Below are 21,842 nucleotides of genomic sequence, written 5' to 3' on the forward strand. Positions count from 1 at the left end.
CGGAATGATTGCGTTCGATTACCATCGAATTTGCAGAATCAGTTTCAGAAAATGATCTATTTTCTTCGTTCTCCATAACTGTTGAACTAATATAGAATTTGCAAAATTAGAATGTAATGTGTGTAATATAAAATGAAACAAAAAATAAATACTGTAAATTAAATAATAAAAAAAAATCCCATTAACTCATTTTTTCTCCTTTATTTTTACATGTGAATGGGGGGAGGGAGTGGGTTTCTTTCAAAACATTATTTCTTTCTAAATATTGAGATATGTAGTTTATTTAATGACTAAACCGCTGCAATGCTAAATCTATTGGAATCGAAGTATTTGAGTTGAATTTGCGTAAAATTCGAAGAATCCAATTCATAAAAATTTTATTTCCTTCATTTTGACGAATCCTGAACCGTTAATACAGCATAGCAACAACAACAACAACAAAGAAAACTATTGGAGTTTTTAAGACTACATGTATTTCATATTATTTTTGCAAATTCTACGTTTCAGAATTTGTAAAATTAATATGCGATATTTGTAATCTAAAAACTAATAAACAATCTAACAACCCAAGAAGCTTTTTTTTTTTTCCCTGGTTCTTTTTTTTTTTTTCTTTCTTTCTATTTTTTTTTCCTTGTTCTTTTCCCCCCCCTCTGGTTCGCATAGACGTCGCTTAATTTGATCACGGTTAATGTTAACATTCGGATATTGTTATCGAATTGTTGAAATCCCGCCCCTTTCTATACGAAAATCTAGAAAATACATCGCTTATTGGGACAAAAATTTGGTTAATAAGATTGAAATACTGCAGAATAAATTTGTTTGAACTGTAAAGTCGCCAAATAAAGTTGAAATAGACTATAAACTTGAGAAAGTGACAGAAATGTCGCCAAGTAACGGAATAAGTCACCAAACGCTTGGTTTCGATTTTAATCAACCATAACAGCCATCATTCATCAACCAAACAATCATCATCAATCAACCACAAAATCATCATTTAAACATCATTTTTGTCTTTTCTTTCCAATAAAAATGCTGTGAAAATCCCTATTTATATGTTTCTAATTATATTTCTATGAAATTAGTCGAATTCCATTGTTGTTTTGAAAAATATTTTTCTCAGTGTTTAATGTTATCATTCAGTTAATCTTATCAAAATAGTCGTGAACTAAGTGATATCATTAAGCAACCTCATTTTATCATAATTATTCAATTAAAAGTACAAAAAGCTCCATAAAAAATTAAAAAATCCTTGAAGCGAACGACTGTAAAAAATATTTAGGAATTCACGATGTACATAATATTTTTACATGGGCCTAAATTTCCTTTGCCTAGAGACGTAAGATACCGGGCACTGGCTTTAGGAAAGGGACGAAAAAGGTTGGAAACATGGAGGTAGGAATTCCTTTCTTACCTCCATGGTTGGAAAGCACCCCCGCATCCAAAGCAAAACCATGCTGACAAGTACCGAAAGGCGAAAAATAAAAAAGGGTGAAACAAAAACGAAGCTTTGAGGCGGCGTTTTTGCTCCTATTCAACGTCATAGCTCGCACATGCGCAAAACGGATTAACGAGTCACATGTTTGACTTGATTCGGCGCCAACTGCAACCTGAGTACGATGCTCGTTGCTTCCATTCGGTTTAAGGCATTGCTAAACATGGCGTCGTCGGTGATGGTCGGTCCCTGTTTAATATTGATAATATTGACTGCGTGCAGTTTTCACTGTCTAGCTTACGGGAATATGATGCGGCTTTTTGGGCCTGGTCCACCGGATTTTGTCAATGTTTCCGACATGAAATCATGTGTCCAAGACTTAATTAACAATATTACCAATTGGCTTCGATGCACAGAGCATGGATTGCTACAATCGGATTGTGTTAAGGTAGTGTACATTTCAACTTTCTTCGTTACTATAGCAATCACTTGTTGCCAATTTCCTTTTTGTTTGAAACACGTGTTACAGAACAATATGCCCTTTAATTTTTTTAGAATAATTGTTATTTACCTTTCCTACAATATTTGTAACTAATTACTTTGTACGTATTTAAAGCAGAGGGATGTTTTTGCTTTTATAAGTGTAACAAACCTTGATCAGAATTATTCTCTAACAAAGAATTGATTGTTTTCCAATCACTTCTTTAAGGAAATTTCGGAGTTCTTTATTTTTAATAAAAGTTAATTTTTTAATTAAATTAGTTTTTGAGTTGATGATTAAAATTCTTTATTTTTAATGACCATTATTTTAATAATTATAACTCGCAATACATTAAACGAATTAATTTTTTTTATCTGAATATTATTTATTGAAATTAAAATGTCATAATAATATATCATTTTAAATGATTCAAGATTTAGATGCTTCTAAGTATTTTCCGTTGGTTAAAAAGAGTCTGGAGTTGTTGAAAGCGGAAGAATATAATTAAAAAAAAAATGTTTTTTAATCGGATTAACAATAGAAAACATTAAATCAGTTTTTCTCTAATCTTCCTTTTTCTAATAAATAAATAAAACAATCATGATAATAATTCTGTTGTGAGTTTAAAATTCTCAAATCTTCAGATGTTTAAAATGAAATTTATTGAAACGGATTACAGGAACTCGAGTTTTATTTATTTTTCGTATTTTTAATATATTATTAGCTCAAAGGGGCAATTTGTCCAGAAGGGCATTTAATTTAATTTAAGAAATTAAGTATTGAAGAATCTGCATAAATGTACTATATATGTTTCTCGATACACTGAAGAGAAAAAAAAAAAAATCACCTGCTGACCCTACCAAAATTTGAAAAAAAAAATAAACAAAGGTGTTCCTGTTAGGGTTCCGGCTAAGCTGAAGGAATTGCGTCCATTTAAAACTTACGTAATCTTCCAATTAATTTTGGCATTTTGCGTTGATTCACCATAAACGGCGAATCACTTTTTAAATTGTTGCCACCAAATATTAGAGCCCTGTGTTATATTTAAAGAAATTAAATATTGAAGAACCTGCATAAATGTATATATGTTTCTCGATACATTGAAGAGAAAAAAAATCACCTGCTGACCCTACCAGAATTTTTTTAAAGTTTTTTAAAAATAAACAAAGATGTTCCTGTTAGTGTTCCGGCTAAGCTGAAGGAATTGCGTCCATTTAAAACTTATGTAATCTTTCAAGCGATGCGTCTTTTTACACATGAAAGCCACTCTGTGTTTGGGTCATCCTGGTTCTTATCATAAGCATACTTATTTCAAAATAACTGCTGTTTGAATAATTGAATAAATGGCTGTTTACCATTTCCCTTTCTTCTGTAAACTTGCTGTAGTCTTTGTGTTTTTAACATGCATCGCGAATTTGTGAAATTATTTCGTCATACGATAAATGGAAAAGTATGTCTTTTTTTTTTTTTTTTTTTGGCTGGCTGTAGTTAAGTCATGGAAGATGAGTTTTCTTCCTTCTTTTACCTCTCTTTCCTTTTCTTTCTTTCTTTTTTCCCCGTGTATTGCACATTTTAACGAAAAAAATTCTTAATTCCTTGTTTCTTTTTCTTTTAAACAGTTATCAAATACTGCATTTTTAATCAGTCTAATAACGGGAAAAAATTCCATAAGTAGAGTAAAAACCACGCAGGGGAGTTCGAAAGTGGATCACACCAAACTTAAAAAAATTGTGGAAATTCCAAAATGGATATAATTGACAAATCGTTTCAAATGATAAGTACACAAGTAATATGTCATTTGCAGTTTATGCTTAGAAACCATTTGTTTGGTGCAAGATTTGAAATGACCAGCAGAACAAAGTGTTATGATTCAGCATTACTTCGCAACGCATAAATTTGACTGCGATGCCCTGTTTCTAATACTCTTTGTTGGTGATTGCAGCATTTTATTCCTGGTTAGGTTTGGTCAATGGTCTTTAACTGACGGCCCGTGGAACGCATGCAAGATGTTTTATGCGGCCCACAAATACATTTCAATTCTCTATTTGTTGCAAACACTCGATTGCAGTGATTTTAAAATTTTAGTTGTTTGAAGTTCGAGTTCACATTCATTTCATTACCATTAAAATTAAACATGAATAACCCATTGGAAAATCTAATAAAGGGAGTTAATTAATTTACAGTGGGATATAAAATTTGTTCAAAGAATTGAAGATACAGAGTTGATTAACTTTTATTCGTATTTATCAAAAAATAAATAAGTTCATTTTTGCATTAAAAATAATCGCTTCGTATGGGAATGCATTTATTGATATAAGATTGACAGATGAGCATTTACAATCCGTGATGAAGATAATTTCTAGTAAATTCTTTCCAATGTTACTGATTTTATCATAATCGATATGGTATCAAGTACCAATCTATAGCACGAACTAAAAAAGTTTATGATTGCTTACACACAGACATGTATATATTTTCATTTATACGTGGAAGAAAATTTTAATAAATGAGAAAAAGAGACTAAATTTTCATTATTTATTCTCAGGTTTTGTCCTGCGTAAAAAAGCTTTTCTGAAAACTTAGAAAGTTTTCATAATGCACTTTAGTTTAAAGCTAATTATTTAATGATTAATTATACATGTTAAAAGTATTTTAAATAAATAACAGTCTGAAAATTTAATATTTAGCTGAAAATATATTTGAATAAGAAAGTGTAACCAACAAAAATGTCTTACAGGTACACGCTTTAGGTTTCAGACAGAAAATAAACATAAATTTGAATAATAATTTTCCAGTATTGTCACTTACGTATATTTTAATAAATATTTAGTAAGCGAAATTTAATATTTCTTTCAAATATTTTTTATTTTGCTAATAAAATATTTTAAGTTGGTTTAAAAAAAAAATTGTGGCCCGTCAGCTGTTTTCAGATCGTACATTCGGCCCGCATGCAGTTTAGTTATGTTTATTTGATTATGCCAAAGTATCAAGGGTTACCTGCCTATGGGTAAAGATACCTTTGTGGAGGACTTTCTAAAGAAAACGGTCTCGTATACACTTTACACATGGAGGAAATAACGAAAATGTCCATCCAGCCAGCCCTTTGCCAAGATTCGAAGCCTGTACTGAACTACCAGTGTTCAGCTACTTTAGTGCTGGGCTGCTGATGGGCCCGCATGCAAATTGATTTTGAGACCACTGGCTTTTGTGAAATGGTAAAAGCAAAGTAACTCGAGAGAAAGATGCCTTCGTGGAGGACGTTTTAAGAAAAACTGCCTCATATCCACGTCATGCATATTGAAAAACACGAAAATTCCCATTCGTCAGTATTTGAACCCGGTTTGAATTCCCAGTGTTTTGCTGCTGGTGTGCTTATTTTATTCCTAATTTCGCCCATTTTGTTCGAAGTCAAAGAAGTACTTCGTTTCTTACAATGAACACTTCAAGTTTCTCGAAATCAGGACATCAAGTGGAAAATCATCGTCAGGTTTACGAGCATGTTAAGAAAGTTTCTTTAAAGGCTTCAACAACGTTTCTGTAAAAATATCTAGCGAAATAAGGCTCAATCGTAACAATTCTTTTTGTTTGGGAACACTCATTTACATCGTGCATCAAACATTTTTTATAGCTAATGGCATAAGCTGCAACTAAAATTTCAAGTGATGGATTACTTGTAGCTATATAGGGGTGTCATGCATTCTAATTATTAACCATTAATATCCATTTTGGAATTTCCACAATTTTTGAAAGTGTGATATGCGTCACTTTTGAAACATCCTGAATTCTAATGCAAAATATTGCTAACAGCTTCGGTGTTACATGAGTAAAGAACAGTAGTGTAATTTTAAGAAGTAGGTTAAAAAAGGGCTGTGAAGAATGGCAACAACTGTCCGAATTGGGTGTTTATCAAACCACAAAGAAATGATTAATGCAGTGGTAGTGTAATATAATGATGCCAAAAATAGGAAAATTTGATTGTAGACAATATTAATATAAAAAAATTTTACTTCTGGCCTTGCATTTCTCCTAGATTTTAAAAAATTATAAGTTCAAAAATAAAATTAATTGAAAATCATAGCGTGGAAATAAGACATGACAATCATCTTATCATTTTTACTTTTGGAAATCAGACATGGCAAACGTCTTTTCATTTCTTTCTTCAAGACTACATGTATTTGAAATTTATTTCTAGTTAGCCGACCTTTGGACTTCCCACTCTAGTTTTACCAACAAAGCACTAAAACAGTTTGAAATGCTATTACCAGCATACATTCAAACATAGAACAACTAAGCAAAAATCGGCAAGGTCATCCATCTCATTAATGGGAAAACAGTGGCATGGTTAAAACTTTTGCCGCTCGGGACGATCCCTCAATTTGCCACCTCTCTTGATATACAAAGAAATAACTATATATCAAAACGATATACAGGGAAATAAGTTAGGTACTTACGTATTAACGCAAACACGTTTGCGCAATCTAGCAAATTTTACAGATGAAAAGGTAAGTGTTACTTATCGGGTGTAAGTTAATGGCTTTCGCGCCTTCCTTTGAAAAAAGTTCCCAAACTATCGCTATTTATCGTAAGTCGGTAAACATTATCAACATACTAGCATACTTTAGCAATTTAAAATATAAATTTGAATTATTAAGTAATAATTACGTGACACATTAAAAAATAAAACACTTACATTCTTCTTTTAAAATCTTTCTGTATTTTTTTTTTTTTTTTTTTTTTTTTCATCTTCTCTCGAAGTACACAGCGATCTGTTTTCGCTTGAAAACACTTCAGAGAAACGGGGACTCGGCTTCCATCAATCCTCGGCACCATCAGCTATCGAGGAAGTTCATTTTCTCTTTATTCCTTTTTTTTTTTTTTTTTTTTTTTCATGTCTTCTGCTTCAAAACAACCTAATGACTTTATAACATATTGATATCTCTGAATACTCGGAATAAATAAAATCTTTTTTACCTTTCAATTTAATTCCGTATGACAATTTAGAATCTAACCATTCTTCACCTGCCTCGAGGATCCACCTAACTAATCTGTAAAAAAAATAATGCAAAAAATGCCGCCCCGCCGCCCATCTTTAGCTGCGATACTTTATGAATATCAACATTTATTAAATATTTATTTAACAAGATAAATGTTATCCAATCTTTAACAGCCTCCAATTACTAAAAACAAATGTAATTAAATGAAAGAAATATACTTATTTTTTAAAAACCAATGTAAAATAAAATGAATTTTAATTAATTGCATTTTAAGAGTATAAGTATATTGGTAGGCACGGAGACCAAAAAAGTGCTTTCCAAGGGAATAAGCGTAAGTTCACAAGGCATTAAAATTTATAAAAGTGGTCCTCCGCTTGAAAATGCGTTTGAGAAACGCTGCTGTAGAGAAGTAAGCCTTATCACAAAAAAATATTTCTAGCTGTTTTTTACAACTAATCTTAACGTAGGAGTATTTATTTGCATTACTATTGCAAATATGCATTTTCGTTTGTCCCATTTCTGTGTTACTACAAGGTTGTTTCCGGTGGAATTGTAGAATGCAAAGACCCCTAACAATAGCATCACTAGGTGTTTTCTTCTAACTATGATTTATTATGCATTCATAAGGTGTCGAAATTACATACAATAGGATGTGCATTTAAGGTGCTGGGTCCCACTTTCTATGCATGCGTATGAAAAGGAAACGTAAAGTGTTTTATAAATTCCTTAGATGTTAGAGGTATATTATATACACACAAATACAGGCTATATATTATCCATTAAAAATCTAGTATGTTTTTGTGCTTTAATTTTCAGATTTCTGTCATCACATTAGGTCTCGATTTACAAAATTTGGGGCAAAGTTGTTATGAAGCACTCTCTTTAATTTTGAAATCTAATTATTAATGCGATTTATATTTCATTTAAAGTCAATTTTACAATTTAATCACTAATGCAAATTGCATTTCATATAAAGTCATTTTGCAATCTAATCATTGATGCAAATTACACTTCGTGTATAGCCAATTTTGAAATCTAATCATTGATGCAAATTACATTTCATGTGAAGTACATTTTACACACAATATTCTGGGAAACTACTATATAATTCGATATTTTGCGTTATCAAGTCATTTTAACAAAAATGCGCATTTTACGTTTTTTATACTTTTTTTTCCTTTTCTTGATTTGAAATGTTCTTGATTTAAAATGTGCAAGTTTATACTTTATATAACACAAGTCATGTAATAAAAGTTTAGTTTGCGTCAGAATGAAATATAAACTTGCGTATTTTAAATCCAGAGCTTTATTCAACCCCCTGGAAGGAAACGACCCCCCTCAAATTCTTATAAACTGGTGCAACCCGTCGGTAGCAACGCTTCTTAAATGTGGGCAGCGACACCACAGATGGGGTCGCAAACAGAAATGTTGGCGTCGCGAAATTTAATCCAGATACGTGAATTTCAAGATGTTACATTTATGAGATTTTCGAAGAAATTACATTGATTGATATTAATCAGATTAATCATCTAGTATATAAAACCCAAAAGGAATTTGGTGAGCTATCGAGTGACTCAACTATGAGTTTTCAAAAAAAATCCAGACTAAATTCAATATCGGAGCTAGAACTGAATTTTCCATGATTTCTGAAAAAGCATGAAATGTTTTTGTGCCATTTAGGGTATTTCTCCCGCCTTCGTGGTGTAATGGTCTGCATGCTGGGCGCGTATCCAGAGGTCCGTGGTTCGATTCTCGGCAAAGACGTTCCTCATTAAAAAAAAAAAAAAAAAAACCCTTATCTTTCTACACATTTATTTATGCGCAACAATATTTACAGCTTTTAATGCTTAAGTCCAAATGTCTCTGAACGTTGAAAAACATTGAAGAAGACTTATGGCCAGCAGTGTCAAATATTGCATCAAGATTTAATTATGAGATTGTGTTGCGCAGCAAAATTATTTAGATTATGTTATGCAGCAAAAAACAAGCACATCCGTTTGTTAAAAGATTTTTTTAAATTAATTTTTACATACTTGAAGTAAATTTTAAAACTACTTCTTTTTATATGCATATTGTTTACCGAAAAAAAATATTTAGGGGGGCATATACATTTTTAAATCTTTACTGAATATTTGTATTTAGTATCGTTATCGCGAAAAAAATTTCTATGATAAAAAGGGTTCATAAATGGAAAACGTTTAAGCAACACTGATCTATAGGTTTAAAAACAGCTTTGCTTATGTGTTATCTGTGTTCTATATTTATCCACGATAATAACGGTTTCAAGGCTGCGTGTTTTATTGATCCGTTCATTATGTCATTCAGCATGCGGGCCGAAGGCACGACTGAAAATAGCTGACTCGATATTCAATCGTTCAATTTTTGTTCTACAGGAGTCAAACTTTTTATAAGTTCATTTTTTGATAGCAAATGTAAAACTTTCCGAAATATAAATATAGGAACCGGGAGACCGCACTAAAAGTTAGATTTTGTTATTTGTCCAAAAATAATTTTTTTAAAGTTTAAGATTTCTAAAATATGTATATTTTCGTCATTTAAAACATTTCTGTAATTTAAACTCTTCTGGAAATATATGACTACGTCGAATAATTGCGAAAATAAAGACCAGGCTAAGGACTTTTAAAGCCAAGTAAAGGGGGTGGATACGTATATCTACACTTTTCGTTGTGCCGGCTGCCATAAAATAAGGGAAGTGTACAACTAGATGTGATAGTAACCCCATATACAGAACTTCAACGTTCTAAGGTTAATCGTTTTTGAGTTATGCGAGACAGATATGTACGTACGTACAGACGTGCAGACGTAATGCAAAAATCCATTTTACAATTAATTTTCAGAAAAAAGGAATCCTTTATTCTGTCTGCATGTTCAGTCATCGTGCAAAAATATAGTCAAAATGGATATTTCCCTTGAAATATGATATCCGAAATTTGTTGCGATTACAGGGCTTCCTATACTTTGTACAAGGAAATAAAGAATCAAATTTACATTTGTTTTTTACCTGAAATCTAAAGTTTGGAACCCGTAAGACATTTTTTGTGGTTAAACTTTGTAATTCAAATATATTGACAGATAGATATTAAATTCATAGACTGACATTTCTTTCAAATAATTGTAACATGTTTAATTACCCATTAAATCGCTTACTTTAGACTAAAAATAAGCAAATTGTGAGTTTTCTAGAAAATTTACCAAGTGGGACAAAATTTGAAAATAAGCAATAACCACATAGTCTCTCTCTTTTATTTATTAAATTTTTCTTCCACGCATACAAACATATATATTAAATTTCAAACATAATATATTTATGTTTGAAATTTAATATATATGTTTGTATGTTATTAATTATAAACTTCTTCATTTCTTACTGCAGCTTGACACTTTGATGCTTAAATTTTCATAAAGTTGGTGGCCTTAAAGAGAAATTACTGTGAATTATCTTCATCACGGATTGCAGATGCTCATCGTTTAATCGGGATATTTTCTTATAAATTTTGGACAGTGAAAATAGTACTGTTCAGATATAACTACTATATTCCTGTTGTGGATGCTTTATTCAGTCAATACATGGTATAATTTAATAACTGAAATGATAATTCCAGATTTGGAATAAGCATATTTTAATTCAAATAATAAAAGAAGGCTTTAGGGTTACAACATCAAAGCGAACTTTTTAAATTTTTTTTCTTGTTGCCAATCTAGAGAAACTAAACTTCGTAGTAACAAAGATAATATTATATGTAGAGGGAGCTGCTACATTCTTCGACAAAGCGGTTATTCTTAGCGCAAAACTTCGTAACTGAGGCACTTAAAACTTTTGCACCTTGGTGAACAATGGCCAACTTCCATAGAGGTGCTGGCACATTTTTGCAGGTTGGCCACGGCGTCAGATCACAACCCTTCGCCTCCTGCTTGTAAAGGTTTAGTGGCACTTTCACCGGGTGGGCAATTAATAGTTTGCATAGTTTAATGACAATTACGCACAAAACCACATCTTGCGTATCTTTCGAGAACCTGGAAGAGCGACTTGGATTATTAATTTACTTTGCAAAACTGGACTTCACAAATATACATTTTAACAAAAGGGTTATAGGATGTATGTGCTAACGTTAAAGAATGGTAAGTACCTTAAAGAGCTTTAAAATGTTAAAATATCCCCCAAATTGCAATACATTGTAAAACTCGGTATCTGTATAACTGACCTATGAGTGTGAAATTTTGTATACTTATTTTATTTTATTAAAATTGTATTTGCTATTTTTATTTTATATTCAGAACATAAAAATATTTTAAATAAAATACCTTTTTTATCGTCCACATAATATTGTTATATTATGTGCCGCGTGCAGTATTATTTAAACAAATCAGTATTTAAATTTGTTTTTCAAAGTACAGTTACCATGAATCACGTTAAAAACAACAGAATCATATTTTATTAAAATATAAGATTTCATTTATTTATTTATTTGGTTTTCGTAGCTCCAAAATCAGTTATTTTTTTGCATAATTGAAGATAATTTCTAAAATTTTTAGGCGAGAGGCATAGTATTTTCTCCTTTTAAATTCACTTCATGAAGTTTGTCAAAAATTGCTTTGAAATTCTGACCGATAGTTTGGGAAAAATTTATGCACGCAAGTAAGAAAATTATAGGCCTTAAAAATTTTTCTCAGAACAGGAATCGAAACTACTAAAGAAAAATCATGTCAACAAAACATTAGACCGATTGATTGTTTTTGACAGGCTGTTCAGAAATGTGACTTCTTGTCCATAAGTAGTTACACCTGTTAGAAAATTTCATGTTCCCTGAAGGATAATATGCGCAAGAGTCACATCACCTTGTTACAATATAGGGTGTCATCCAATAGTACAATTTGTCACAAATATCCAATTTGGAATTTCCACAATTTTTGAAAGTTTGATAATATGTGTAAGTGATTACAGAGGCGGATTTTGAATCACCCTGTATAATCACGTATTACATTTCTTTACATATGAGGGAGAAAAGTAAAGCGAGACATTTTATTTAAATTTTAACATTTACAATAAATTAATTTTTCGACGTAATTTTGATACTCATAATAAAAAAATGATTTTTTTGTATGTGCTTTAATAATACTTTTTAGAAATATAAACGGCGTAATTATAGAAATTGCTAATGAACTGTGTGATGGATGTGATGATTGCAGAAAATCGCTACTTCGACGCAGGTCAGTGTAATTGTTTTCACTGAATAATGCATAACTAAAGCGTTGATGTTGTAATCTTTGTCCTCAATTACCTCGGAATAATTACAGACGATGGTTCAAAACTTATCCCAAACGTTGTTTGTTGTGCTGGGAAAAAAGTTGATGATTGTTAAAGTTTAACATCAATAGAATCGTTGCTGAATCTTTTTATCCTTTTCGTGACACTTTGATGCATTCAGAAAATTTCATCAGTAGATTTGTCTCTATAAAAGGTTCTCCAAAGACAACAGAATTAAAAATAAATAAATAAAAATGAACGCTTTAATTTATGATACAATGCGGTAAAGGTGTGCATCATTTGTCATCAGTAATACTTTATGTTACTATTTTCCGAAGCGTAATATATTTATGTTTGAAATTTAATCAGAAAACCCCGTGATATAGAGGAAATGTGTTGCCACTCGCAATTATATTAGGCTTTCAAATTCAATAAATGAACTTAGCGATTTAAAATCAGTTTGCTGCTACTGCCCGAATTAAAATATTTTTATCTTTCTCGCGGCACTGTTTTATCGTTCAGTAAAGCCTAGCATATATAATTTTTTCCTTTAATGACGCCACATTAATTCTAGACTGTTCCGCAGTTTTATTCAAATTTGGCAATTTTTTGCGGAATTTTTTTTTGAACTAAAATAAAAGCAAAATCATTGTCTACCTGAGATTTCTAACAAAAAAAAAAAAAAAAAAAAAAAAAAAAAAAACTTCATTCCGTAAGGAACTAGGAAAGATTAAGGAAGGAAGGCCTAAGAAACACTCCTTACGAATTGGGATCCTGGTCTGTCATGATGAGATTTTAAGACTTGCCTCATACGATGGAAAAGAATGAAATAACGTATTGGAGTAACAGATTGAGTCCCTCACTGCTTTCGGACACTATCCTATTAAACCCTTCAGTGACAAGAACTTGAGGTTAATATCCTTTTGAACGGAGAAGAATTTTATTTGCTTGATTTTTTATAATTTTCTTTACCTGTCAAGTACGATCCACGCCCTTTTTTCACAGTCCTTCATAGAAAGTGTCGCCTTCCCGGGGAGGAGTTTTCAGGTGCGATTTAAATAACTTTGTCCTTTGGGGATAAATTCTTCCCTCTGCATCCACATAAGATGGATGAAAGAAAGAACTGCATATCGAAATGCGCTATGTTAACGGCCGAGTTGCACCGAAAGCGATAACCGAATCGTCTGTTACGTGCCCTTGAAACTACTGAACTCTTCAGACGAAGGGCGAGGTAGCCCTTTTTTTTCCTCTTTCACTTTACGGGAATTTGTTTACTTTTTGGATTTTGTTTCTGTTTCGAATGCGATTGGTGACAGGATTTTATGTCAAAGCCGCTCGAGACTTTGGTAACTTTGAATTATGGCATACTCTGGATCATCAGATTTTATCTGTATACTCTTGTAGATTTCATAAATGTAATTCAACGTATTGTAAAATTAGAGACATTTAACATTAATCATATGCTACTTATTGTGAAGTAAGGGGAATAATTTGGCTGCTGTAAAGCTTTATCTCTTAAAAAGGCTTTTCCATCTCAAAGCGTTTTTGTCTTTAACGGAGGGGGAATATGTAAGATACAGAAAAAAATTAAATAAAAATTATAACTTAAATTAGCTACAGTCCCTTAATTCTTCATTTTAATTTGGGTATTTCCCCTCTCTTTTCTAAAAATAGTAATTCTTATAATAACTTTCTCTGGATTGCGTCATTTTTAGATTAACCCGTACCACAAGACTTTTATATAACCTGCTCAGACGCTGATGAGACACCCAGACGGGAAAATAGGTAGTGACTCTAACTACCCTTTCGAAGAGCCCGGGTTCGAGTCCCGGAGAAGGCATGGATGTGAAATGTCTGTCCCTTCATAGGAGGAAATGGTGGCCGCCTGTTAGGTGCTTCCATAATACATAGCCAACGTCTCTGGCCTTAGTAGTGAACAAAGCCTAAAATGACTAGTGCCCGCCATTAAAAAAAAGTTGGTGACGTAAAGGTTTTGTGAACAAAAGCTAAAAACAGCCAATAATAATTTTATAGCTTTATTAATTATCCAATCAAAATGTACTGAAATGGAAACTGAGCCACTCTGAATTAAAATTTCGTCCTGAATTCGTAGCACTTCGCTGTTGCTTCTCGGCTTAACTAGATTGCTGCTGCGCTGTTTCTCTTCTTATCACAGCATTATTAAAAAGGGAAATGTTATGTTCTTAAGCACAGTTAGTGTGTCAAGTTAAATGTGGCCACAAATGTTTGAACTAAAATAAAAGAAATATTATTTCAGTTTGGCACGACTGTTTCTTATTAAATCTGCCACGTCTACAATTGCTGCTTTATGCTTCAATATGTGATGTCTGCAAAATTCCCATATCATCACATAAATATATTCATTAACCCTACGAATCCGCTTAATGACTGAAAACAATTTAGAATCTAAATTATATAAATAATTTAACATTAAATGGTTTAAAATTAGGAAAAAAAGAAAAAAAAACCTTAGCATGGCACAGGTTTTGAATATATCGATTTCGAGAGCTTGCCAGTTACCCTGCTTATAAAAATCATTTTATTTTTCTTGAGAAAACTGTTTGGAGCCTGTTGTCTTATGCCAAAATAGATACCTCCGCTCCCCTTCCCCCCTCCCCCAAGATACCTTGGGGGTATATGTGCCTACATTCGTTAAACGAGATTCTGTTTTTATCCGGGGTTAAAAAACAAACAAAAAAAAGTGTTTCTGTAAACAACTATGAAACGGCACCTACAAAACACTTTTTTTTCAAAAATGAATTTAAGGTTTAGTTTCGGAATATTTTGGTGCTTGCATTTTTTGACATATGCACCCATTTATAATTTTTCACAGTCACTTTGTACGATAAGGATTTCTTCCGCGATGTTTTATAATTTTGCTTTTTTTACAACATCCATATCGAGCTCTGCATTAAAAAGTTTAGTAATGTTTTGCACCTGCTAGAGGTATTGTAACATAACATAGCATTCTGAGTTGCTGGTATCGAAGTACTACTTTTTAAAAGTAGACGGGTTTTTTTCATGCATCAATTTAAGATTGATGAATTCGTGCTTAAAGTATAGATTTTTATGCTTATTAACCACTGATCTTATTATTTTACTTAGAATATCACTTTCGTCGACTCTAACTAGGATGCATCTTAGTTAATGTACATAAGAAAAAACAGAGTTCTACGACCATATCAGTACTATTTTCACGCAGTTTCTAAAAGTACTTGAACCGGCTTTAGCCTTTTGCTAGCCGTGTTTACTAGCGTAAGTCCTGAATCCACGTCCTGAATCGGAACTGTGGACTTTGCATTATGGAATACTGTATTTTAAAATACGGATGGTTCTTACACATTTTTAGATTAATGATTAAAATGAAAAAAGTATTTTCTTTAAACGTTCGACCTGATAGCCTTTTCCCCGCACGATATGCTTGTACTAATATTTTCATAATAGAAGGCCTTTTCGTAAAATTTCCGGGAGTATTGATATCCATTCCTCAATCGCAAAGATCTCGCTGCCTTATTTAAAAACGTGCGTATGCTATTCATCTTAATTACATCACTATGGTATGACGAACTAACTAGGTCTTGGCTCTCGTAGCTTTGTGAAAGAGCCAATACGGTCCACGGGTTAACGTTCAGAGACCCTTACTATAAACAAAAGACTATGCAGGCGGGCACTCTTGGAAAACTAGGACACGCAATAAACATACCTTAGGAGATCATACTGTACGCACTGAATCAAAGAAAGTACAGATAGAAAGCTTAAGTGTGTTTTTAGATTCTATTCCAGTTCTTCGATCGAACTGTCAGACAGCACTTTGTTCAAAACCGATGTTCATTCCAAATTGTCAATGCATATTTTAAATGGAAATATGTCATTTTAGAGAAGGGTCTAAAACCTTAGTCTTAGTAATTTTTTGTGCCAAATTATTAGCATAGAATGAAAGCAAGGAAAAGTATATTTAGTAATTATTCGTAATAATAATTACTATTGACTTTTAATGCCTTTTTGTTTTTATTTAAAGTTACTACTAGCATCTTCTTGTAGTAACAGTATTAATCACTCTCTGTGGGATTCATCGATGAACTTCTGCACTCTTTTGTGAATTGTTATATTTTTTTGTTCTTATCAGAACGGATATAGTGAACCAAATTTTCAGTCTCTTGTAGTTCGTTATTCCGATTGTATTTTCAGAACCGAGCCGTAACGAGTAATAGAGGAAAGGAAGTTTAGTAAGAAAGATACATATATATTACCTGCGAAAAGTGATAAATCAATAATCTCATCACCGAACTTCCTTTTCCAACGATAAGCAGATATTTCTGTTTTAAGATCAAAGGCCACGGGAAAGGTAAAGAAAAATGGGTTATGAAAATAAAACAAAAATAACCTTCCTACTCACCATTTTCAACTTTTGGATAGGAAATCCGAGGTAGAAAGTAATATTAAGTTAGAACTTCGGTTGGCCTATTTTTCGTGGATGTTCACTCGGGTGTACCAGTCCGACTCCCCACGGTAAATAGAAAACTTCTAAATTTATCCTTTCATTGTCTCCAAATTGAGTAAGAACAATACTTAACTTTCGAGTGCGAAGAGGTCAAGAAGTACCACTGGATGTCGTTTAATGCTCTCTTCTCACGCTATGTAATTTAAAAACTTAATGATTTGTTGGAAAGTTTCCGTAAGTGGAAATGTTTTTGTGAAAAAATAATCTAAAAAACTGCCATCATAAACCAAATCTCTTTAGCCTGTCTGGATTTCAGTATAGTCAATCACTTTTTAGACCTTTGTTAAAAGAGTTTCTAATGTTACTAGTCTAGTAAACAGACAAACTAACAAAACGAGCTGCAAACGAAAATAATATAATAGATAATAAAGAAATAAAAAAAAATCTGAAGGATAAAATAAAAAAAAAAAAAAAATCTGAAATTTTTCAGATTTTAAATTACGTCTAAAGGGGCGTTTTTTTAACGTTTTGAGTGTTACCTTTATTTATTAAATATCATGTTCTTTGCACTTAAGCCATAAAATTCAGTTCAAGAGCAATATCGCAAAATAATGTTAAATTAAGCATATCTTTAAAATTTCCGATATACACAGTCTCGCGAGCTGGAGATAAAAGTATTTTTTTTCCTATATAACGTTGCCATTTCTCGCTTTTAAAGCATTGAGTTTGTAAATCAAAAATTCGTTAAAGTTTACAAAATATAAAATCTATAATAAAACAAATTCAAATTTGGGATTTCAGATACCCATATTCGCAGTAGGATTTCGTCATTCAAAATTCGATGGCTCTATGTACCATTGTTTTATCACAATGCGAGAAATAGACAATCATTTATGCAGATTTTTCATTATTTAATTTCTTCAAATATAATGCAGGGACTCAACAGTTTGAAAAGTGAACCGACGTTTATAGGAGTCCGACGCAAAATCGCAAAACGAAAACAATAGTCCTTCAGGGACAAAAGCCCCTTTGGACAAAAAAAAAAAAAAAAAAAAAAAAAAAAATTAAAAATAAAAAATCTGAAATGTTTCAGATTTTAAATTACGTCCAAAGGGGCGTTTTTTAACATTTTGTGTGTTACCTTTCTTTATTAAATATCATGTTCCTCGCACTTAACCATAAGATCCAGTGCAACAGCAATATCGCAAAATAGTTTTAAAACGAGCATATCTTTAGAATTTCCGATACAGAGACTCACGCGCTGGAGATAAAAATGTTTTTTCTGCACAACGTTGCCATTGCTCGCTTTGAAATCCTTGAGTTTGTTAATCAAAAATTCGTCAAAGTTTTAAAAAATAGGAAATCGATCATAAAACAAATTTCAAATTTCATATTTGGTCTTCCACATGCTCATATTCGTTGGAGGATTACGTTATTCAAAATTCGATGACTCTATGTACCGTTATTTTATGACAATGTGAGAAATATACATACATTTACGCAGATTTTCATTATTTAATTTCTTCAAATATAATGCAGGACTCTAACATTTTATGGCAACAATTTGAAAAGTGAACCGACATTTATCCGTCCGACGCAAAATGCCAAAACGAAACTAATAGTCCTTCGGGATTCAAATCCCTTTGGACTAATAATAAATAATAAACAGAATAAAGGATGTATTGTAAAATGGATGTTTTCTGTGATGTCCGCAAGTACGTACATGTATATCTCGCATAAATCAAAAACAATTAGCCGTAGAACGTTTAAATGTTGTAATGTTTGTACTATAATCTAGTTGTGCACTTCCCTCTTTTATTGCTATCGGCAGTACCAGAAATATCTATATATCTATCTATCTCTATATATGTAAAAGGAATTAGTACAAAAAGAAATTTAAAAACAAATTTATACATACATACATATATATATATATATATATATTATATACACCCAGTCCCCTTACCCGGCTTAAAGCGCTTACCCAGCCTTTATTTCCGCTGTCGTTGCTGTAGACATAAACTTCCAACGAGAGAACTGTTTTAAATGAAAAAAATATTAATGTTTGGGCAATTTAAAATTAAGAGAAAATATTGTAGAAATAACAAAATCCAACTTTTAGTGCCAGTTTCCCGCTTCTTGTATTATATTTGGGAAAGTTTTATACTCGGTATGCAAAAATTATAAGAAATCTGACTCGCGTATGACAGACATTGACTGGGATATTTTATTTCAAAATTTGCAATCTTTGATGTTATTTTCAACTTGCTTTGAAGGATCGATTAATTCAGTTAGAATAATTCGAAGAAATAAGTTAAAATGAAGTGCAGTCGTGGTTTCCGCGTCAGATTTTTTTTCCGCAATCAATAGAATTTGAAAAAATTGAATATGATGATCGATCGTAGGTGCAAATGAGGCTGTCCGTCCCCAATCGGTCCCTTGATCATTGATTCGGGGTTAATGCTGATCCCGTTGGGAACATCCGAACTAGGGTCAGGTGTTACCTCCTTTACATTCATGCGAAAGCATGGAAGTTATGAAATGGAAGTGATGATCAGTGGATCTTTCCGCTACGGACTGAACTGAGAATGAAATCGTTCAGATGGTTCGAGATGAGGTCAACTGAGACAAACGACAGAAAAGGGGATCGGGGAATTTCGATTAAACACAGTGTTTTTTAAATAAATACTTTATTCTTTACTACTTGCTGCAAAATTTTATTGTAGGTTCTTGAAATAACTGCATATGATCATCTCTTGGATCTGCCCTTCACTAAGGTGTTTAAAATTTTAATGACTTTTACCTGACGAAAAAGGTCATATTGCATTATGACCTTTTCCGTTGTGTAAGAAAGGGGTAGGCGGATGAAACCTTGTAGTGGTCACGCCTTTTCTAATACTTCTGAAGTTTGTTAGGTGCTTTATTACACGGAAAACGATCTTTTCACATTTTGATTTTGCTTTTCATTGTCGGAAACAGTGAACGGCTTCCAGCTTTTCTACTTCTAAACTGCTTACGCACCTGTCGGTAACAATTCTGCGTATATGTATGTCTCTGCTGATGCGATCTGACGGACGTCATTCAGTTTTTGTTTTCATTTTCCTGTAACGCAGCGTAGGTCTGTTATTTCATCTGAAGGTAGATGACCTCTCGAAACTGAAGCTTTAATCGCTGTAGTCAGTTGACGAATGATCAAGGTCGCGAAAGGTCCAGTTACTTCTCGTTCACTTTCCTACGTGACCTCATTTTCTAGCACGTGTTTTCCTGATTATGATAGTTTCCTGAAAGTTTACGGTTTTTTAGACCCATTTTTATTTTTCAATAAATGCTTTTTAGCCCAAAAGGCACGTTAGTCCCAAATGGGATATTAGTTTCGAAACGGCATTTTTTGTTGAATCACTTTATGCGTATTACTTTTCAAATTGTCTCCACTAAATATTATCACCCTGTATTATATTTAAAGAATTTAAATAATGAAGAATCTGCATGAATGCATATTTTTCGCATTGTGAAAAAACAACGGTACCTACAATCTTCAAATTTTGAATAACGTAGTCCTCCATCTGAGCATGGGCACCTAGAAACCCGAATTCTAAATTTCGAATTTGTTTTATTATTTATTTCACATTTAAAACTGTAACGTATTTTTTATTAAGCAACTCAACGATTTCGAAGCGGGCAGTGGCAGCACTGTACAAAGTACTGTTATCTCCAGCACGTGTGACTGTCCATCGGAAATTGTAAAGCTATGTTGTTTTTAAATATTTTGTGATTTTGCTGTTTGCTGTTTTTAAATGTTTTGTGATTTTGCTGGTGTTCGAATTTTACGTGGCGTAAGCGCCGAAAACGTGATATTTAATAAATAAAGTAAACGCACAAAACGTTGGTAATTAAAAAAAAAATTGTAAAGTCATCTTATTAAAAAAACTGAACACTGATACGATAAACTAAGAAAAGACTGAAAACAAAAAACAGAAAAATATATATGCCAAAACTTAACGCTGCATCGGGTTTCTAAACATAAACCGCTTATGCGGCTTTTAAAATTTTTTTAAATTTTGACCTTGAATTGTATATGGCGTAAGTGTGAAGAGAATCATGCTTAATAATAAAGATTAAAAAATAAAAAAAAAAGGAGGGTTAGTAGGAGTGAGTGTAACAGCAGACTTGTAGACTGCGAGCTCTGCAAAAGCGTAAGTAACCTTAATAAACCCTTCTGGGCGACCTTTAAAATCTGAAATCTTTAAGATTTTTTTCTTCGTGATTTTTTTTCTTTTTAAATTTCGACTTGGTTATTCTTATCGAGAAATTGTTTAGCGCCGGAGTTGCTATTAATCTCGAAATTCACTTTTTGTCCGTATTACTTTTGAATCCGAATCATTTTTCAGATGGTTGCCACCAAATATCGTGATGTATTATTTAAAAAAATTAAATAATGAGCAATCTGTATGTATGTATGTTTCGATTCTTCGATATTCTATGAAAACGACGACACCTACACTTACCGAATTTTTACTCTGCATAGTCTTATAACGAGCACCTCGAAAGCCAAATTTTGATTTCGAACTTGTTTTTGATTTATTTCATATTTTGTGGAAATTTAACGAGGTTTTCCATAACAAACTTCGTGGTTTAAAAGAAGTGGCAACGCTTTTCGAAATAAAGCATTTTTATCTACAGTGGGGGCCATACTGTTATTGCCATTCGACAAATGTAAGTTACTTACTTATCTATCAGTTTTATCAACTAAATCAACTTTTTAAAAGCTACATTTTACTGCTGCTTTGAATAAAATATTTATTATTTCCAAACGAGGGCATGTTGCCACGTAAGATACGGTAAAGCTCAAGGTTTAACATTTTAGAATCAAAATTAGTCGTCTATCGAGTATGGTGATCAACTGACACTGATAGGTTAGTATCGATGCAGCCCATTCATTCGACTTAGATTTGGGATTTTTATTCCCAAATAAGCCTTCGAGGGAAGTATTCTCTTACTTTATTCCTAATTGAAACCGACCGGATACCTTCATCAACATTTATGACGCAGTCTGAATCTTTGAATATCCTTATTTATAAATAAAACAAAGTGCAGTCAATGCTCTGAAATTAAAAGAATATTTGCATCACGACTGATAGATCGGCAAACCTCTTTCTTAGTTTCATTTTCATAGACATTCAGTTTTAAAGATTTGCCATTAGAGATTA

General features: G+C 32.3%; 1 protein-coding gene across 1 annotated transcript in view; it reads left to right on the top strand.

Moving 5' to 3' along the window:
- The first annotated feature begins 1,649 nt into the window (after positions 1-1,649).
- Positions 1,650-21,842, top strand: part of LOC118188507 (uncharacterized) — a 237,452-nt gene continuing 217,259 nt past the window's right edge. The window contains exon 1 of the mRNA XM_085815140.1: positions 1,650-1,880. Within this exon, the coding sequence (XP_085671266.1) occupies positions 1,656-1,880 (225 nt within the window). The 5' untranslated portion in view covers positions 1,650-1,655. The remainder of the gene's footprint in view (positions 1,881-21,842) is intronic.

This window comes from Stegodyphus dumicola, chromosome 4 (assembly GCF_044657685.1).
Source record: "Stegodyphus dumicola isolate Sdum_Otavi_A_Nest chromosome 4, ASM4465768v1".
NCBI classification, from domain to species: domain Eukaryota; kingdom Metazoa; phylum Arthropoda; class Arachnida; order Araneae; family Eresidae; genus Stegodyphus; species Stegodyphus dumicola.